At 43.4% G+C, this 5,159-nt stretch overlaps 1 protein-coding gene across 1 annotated transcript; it reads right to left on the bottom strand.

The window, feature by feature from the left end:
- Nucleotides 1-267: 267 nt before the first annotated feature.
- On the bottom strand, nucleotides 268-5,153 carry LOC122763436 (transcription factor HIVEP2-like). Its single transcript, XM_044018314.1, has 4 exons — nucleotides 4,626-5,153; nucleotides 4,419-4,521; nucleotides 3,040-3,147; nucleotides 268-2,923 (listed from the first exon to the last, which is right to left on the bottom strand). Exons 1-4 carry the CDS (start codon nucleotides 5,042-5,044, stop codon nucleotides 2,273-2,275), a joined length of 1,281 nt encoding a protein of 426 aa, XP_043874249.1. The 5' UTR covers nucleotides 5,045-5,153; the 3' UTR covers nucleotides 268-2,272.
- Between the last annotated feature and the right edge of the window lie 6 nt (nucleotides 5,154-5,159).

Genomic DNA, 5,159 nt, shown 5'->3' with positions numbered 1-5,159 from the left:
GTCACATGACCGAAGCGTTGAGGTTTGATTGGACGAGACAGAAAAGTGGCATTTTTCCCCCTCAGGCCTAAAATGACCATCATCATGGATAACCAGATAACCAGGTGACGAGATAACCAGATAACCAGGTGACTAGATAACCAGATAACCAGGTGACTAGATAACCAGATAACCAGGTGACGATAACCAGATAACCAGGTGACGCAGGATAACCCCCGCCTGGTCAAGCTTACAGTGTTGTACTAAATCGGTTACCAAAGACACACAAACGCTTGTATTCATATTTATTTAAAAACAACAATCCAGTATTTTCTCCTCTGGTTCAAACGTGATATTTGATATTTTTGTTATAAATTCCACAGAAAACACGTCACAAAAGTTTAGTCTTTAAAACGCACAGGAAACGTTGCCATGACGACACAATGACTTGTGCTTTGATATTTCTGAAAGAGAAACAAGAGACTTTTCAAAAGACATTATCATCATCATCATCATCAGAAGTTTACAGAACAGCGGGAGGATTTAAAAAATATAAACTGGTCGATACAGGAAACACAGACACACGCTCACATTGCAGCCTGCCCGACTCCGCCCCCTACTGTCAGAAATCATCACGGCCCCTCCCCCTCCTGCTGCTCCCTTCTTCTGATTGAAGGATTTTTTACACAATTGTTGCCTTGCAACAAATTCACTCCCTGCTGCTGCAGAGTTTTGGCGAAATATTGCTTAGCTTAAAAAAATGGAAAAAAAACAGGACATCCACGAGGAGGAGGAGGAGGAGGAGGAGTCAATGAAAGGGGAGTGCAGAAAGTTAAATGTATTATTATTATTATTATTATTATTATGGGGGGGGTTATGTAAAACAATAAAAAATAAAATCAAAATATATAATAAGGTGCTTTTGTGATCAGGATTAAAAAAACATTAAAATTAAAAAAGGGTTTGGTTGCTTCACATCCAGAGGGAAATAGACGCTAATGTCAGATGCTAACATCAGATTCTAACGCCAGACGCTAACATCAGATCCTATCGCCAGACGCTAACATCAGATGCTAACACCAAATGCTAACGTCAGACGCTAACACCAGACTCTAACCTCAAATGCTAATGTCAGGCGCTATCATCAGACGCCAACGGCAGACACTAACGTCAGATGCTAACGTCAGACGCTAACGTCAGACTGTGATTGGACACCTGTGAGGGGTGAGTGGAGTGTTGTTTGGTTTTTATCTGGTTAGTTGGGCGGATCCTTGGTTGGTTAGTTAGTTTTTTTCAGCTGGTTGGTTGGTGTACGATTGGTTGGTTTATGGTTGTTTGTTGTTGTTGGCTGATAGTTTTCTTGGTTGTTGGTGAACTAGTTGGTTTGTGGTTAGTTGGTTGGAGCTTTTAGAATTCACTTAATGCTGAGAAAAAACATCGCGAAAGTTTGATGTGAACGTTATTCTATATGTGCAGAGAGTGAGACAGACAGAGAGACAGACATATTTTCTACGCTGTAAATATTCTTCTGTGCTCACTTTTATATATTTCCGTACATGTGTGTTTATATACGTAAATACATATTTAGATATAAATAGTACATATATAACATATGAAGCCATGTTACAGTGTACATACGTGTCCCCGCCCCCTGCCCCGCCCTGCTTCACATAGAAAAGGTCATTTCCACGACATTTAAAAAAATGTACAATTTATGAAACATAGTAACAACAACAATAATAATAATTATAATAATAAATAGTTCTTATAGAATAAAATCGCTGCTGTACACGAGAAAAAAGCTTAAGTTCTTTTAAAATTTCACTCATATAAAAATATGTTTTTAGTGCAACCGTACGTAAGTATTTAAACTTCACATCCATGTGAGAGAGAGGGGGGAGGGAAGGAGGGAAGGAAGGAAGGAAGGATTACATTTATTACAAAGCTGATACACAAAAAACATGATATTATTGTTTATTTACATTTACCTTCCTGCTTTGTTTGCTTATTACAATATAAGCAAAAAACATCAAAGAGAAAAAGGCACAAAAACGTCAAACTTTTGTCTTTTGTCTTGTACCGTTTTTTTTTAGTTGTTTTATTCATGTTTTTTTTCTTCCTGTTGTGAGTTTTTGTTTTTGTACGTGTGTGCGCGTGTGTGTGTGTGTTGCAGAAGTCACTTTTCATTTTTAACAAAAAAGAATCAGTAAATTTGTGTTGAATTTGAAGAAAGTTGTGTGTTTTTTCTCTCTTGCACGTCATCCCTTAAAAAAATCCTCCTCCTCTTCTCCTTCTACGACGCCTCTTTGCTTCTCTTCGTAATTTCCGTTTCCTGCTCCGGCTTCAGGGGTTGGGATGCTGTCGGAGGCGGCTGGATGCCGCCAGGGGCGGGGCTTGGCGAGGAGGAGGAGTGAGGGGAGCAAGGGAGGGACGAGTGAGGAGGCCTGAGCTCCAGGCCGCTAAAGTGCTGAGTCCCAGGAGGAGACGGAGACACAGAGGACGGATGGAGAAGCTGCAGCTGGGAGTCGAGGGACGAAGTGGACGAGGAGGACGGAGGTCTCCCCTCATCTCCTCCTCGTCCTCCTCCTCCTCCTCGTCTCTCTGCTGACTCCTCAGAGTCGATGCAGAGTGAAGCGATGGCTTTGGTGCAGGTCTGGATTCCCTCCTCCTGCTCCTGCCTGACTCCGCCTCCTTCCTTCTCCTGCAAGGACAAGCGAGGCGATGAAGTCTCCCTAAGCCACTCCCCACCTCCTCCTCCTGCTCCTCCGCCTCTCTCGATGAAGGAGGTGTAATGAGGAGGAGCAGCGTCGCTGCCAGTGGTCAAGTCCTCTGCCGCCGCGGCGAGCTGTGCCCCCTGCTGGGACAGAGGAGTGGTGAGGGAGGCGGGGACGGACTGAACCATCTGGATTCCTCCGATGGGGATCATTGGATACGGAGAACGAACCTGAGGTGAGAATTTAGTGACAAAAGACTTGAAAACATTCAAATCCACTGGAGCAACAAATGTGCAAAAATCTGCTTTAATTTTTAAAAGTTTCATTAAAATATTAAAAATAAAACCTGGAGCTGAGAGTGAAGAGGGAGGTGACTGAAGAGGACCTGGTGAGGGGGGCTGGACCTGTTACCATGACGACGCTCCCCCGCTGGTGACAAACCTGTGCCAAGTTCCTAAAGATAAAAATATACAAAAATACATTGAAACGTATTTAAATAAAGAAGAATAAAGTGAAACCTATGATAAAACACAGAAATACTCATGAAATATGTGAAAAAGCAACATGAAATACACAAAAGAATCCAGAAATATGTTTAAATTTACTGGAATATACTGATATACACTTAAATACACTGGAATATACTGAAATACACTGAAAAATGGTAATGAAATATACTGAAATACACTGAAATATACTGAAATATACTGAAATACACTGAAATACACTGAAATATACTGAAATACACCAAAATACACTTAAATATACTGAACAATTGTACTGAAATATACTGAAATACACCAAAATATACTGAAAATTGTACTGAAATATACTGGAATACACTGAAATATACTGAAAAATGGTACTGAAATATACTGAAAAAAGGTACTGAAATATACCGAAAAATGGTACTGAAATATAGTGAAATACACTGAAATATTCAGAAAAATAGTACTGAAATACATTGAAATACACTGAAATATACTGAAAAATAATACTGAAATATACTAAAAAATGGTACTGAAATACATTGAAATACACTGAAAAATGGTACTGAAATACATTGAAATATACTGAAAAATGGTACTGAAATACATAAACATATCCTAATATACACTGACATGTGCTAAAAAGTATTACACTGAAAATAGAAGTTTGTCTGAGACACAAAAACCAGGACCAGCTGAGATCCAGTTAGACCAGGGGTGTCAAACATACGCCCGGGGGCCAGAACCGGCCCGCCAGAGGGTCCAATCCGGCCCACAGGATAAATTTGTTAAAATTTCACACTCAATCTAAACGTAATGTCAAATGCAATATTTTTCACTTCCAGATACCTGTGACTAAATGTTTGTGCCTTTATAGATCCAGTGTGATGTGTACATTTACGCATGATATTGTTGAAACTGCACTTATATTGTCATGTTTTGTAAAAATGAAGTTCTTGTTGGTCATAGGTTATTATGCTATTATTTTACTGGTCTGGCCCACTTGACATCACATTGTGCTGTATGTGGCCCCTAAACAAGAATGAGTTTGACACCCCTGAGTTAGACTCAGCAGCTCTAGCTCAGTCCTGGTTCTGGTTCTCTGTGTCACTGAGTTAAAAAAAAAAAAATCACAGTAAATGAAAGAAAAAAGAAAACTTCCACAAATGGAAACTTTCATCGCAACTTTCAACGGAAAATAAACATTTAAAAAAGAGAAGAGAGGTGAAAGTCTCACCGTCTCCATGTCGACGCTGGTTCTGCGACGTCCTACAGACTCTCCCTGCACCGACGCCCCCGTGTGGTGACTCGTCCTCAAGGTCCTCGCTGCATTCTGCTGACTGGAACACACATAAATCTGAGGTCAAAGGTCACGGCAAATATGTTTGGGGACCCAGAAAAAGTTTCCTGTGACCGCCCTGAGCCAGTGTTTGAGAACACTCACCTCTGGTGGAGCAGGTGCTGGTGGATTCCTCTGCGAGGAGAGAGAGGCCTGATCACGCCCCTGTGTCGACCCCGGGGTGAAAGGTCGCGTTTGTAGTCCCGCCCCCCGGGTGACGTGGGTCGACTCAGAGGCGACAGCAGTGACAGGTGACTCCTCCTGGGGGAGACGTCTCGCCGGAATCCGCCCACCCCCAGCTCTCTCTTGGGCGAGACGTGACGCAGGGGGGAGGCGTCGCGGCGAGGCGAGAGGTGTCGGGCGTGGGGTGAAAGGTCGCGACGCGGAGAGAGGTAGCGGCGCGCTGACGGCGATGAGGACGGCGAGTTTGGCGACGGGCAGCCGGAGAGGTCGAGCCCGGGCGAGGACAGGCGTGAGGAAGGGGAGGAGAGATCCGGAGAGAAGACGGAGAAGTCTTCATCCATGGACGAGGAGGGCGGAGCCAAGAGCCTGCTCGCCTGCGCCCTCTGCTGGCCGTGATAGTCCTGACCACGCTCCGTCGCCGGGTCGCTGGGTGGCGCCTGCGACGTGACGTGGATG

The sequence above is a fragment of the Solea senegalensis genome, unplaced genomic scaffold (assembly GCF_019176455.1).
Source record: "Solea senegalensis isolate Sse05_10M unplaced genomic scaffold, IFAPA_SoseM_1 scf7180000016847, whole genome shotgun sequence".
Lineage (NCBI taxonomy): Eukaryota > Metazoa > Chordata > Actinopteri > Pleuronectiformes > Soleidae > Solea > Solea senegalensis.
Note: the sequence above shows the minus strand (reverse complement) of the source record. Positions and strands in the feature narration are given on the sequence as shown.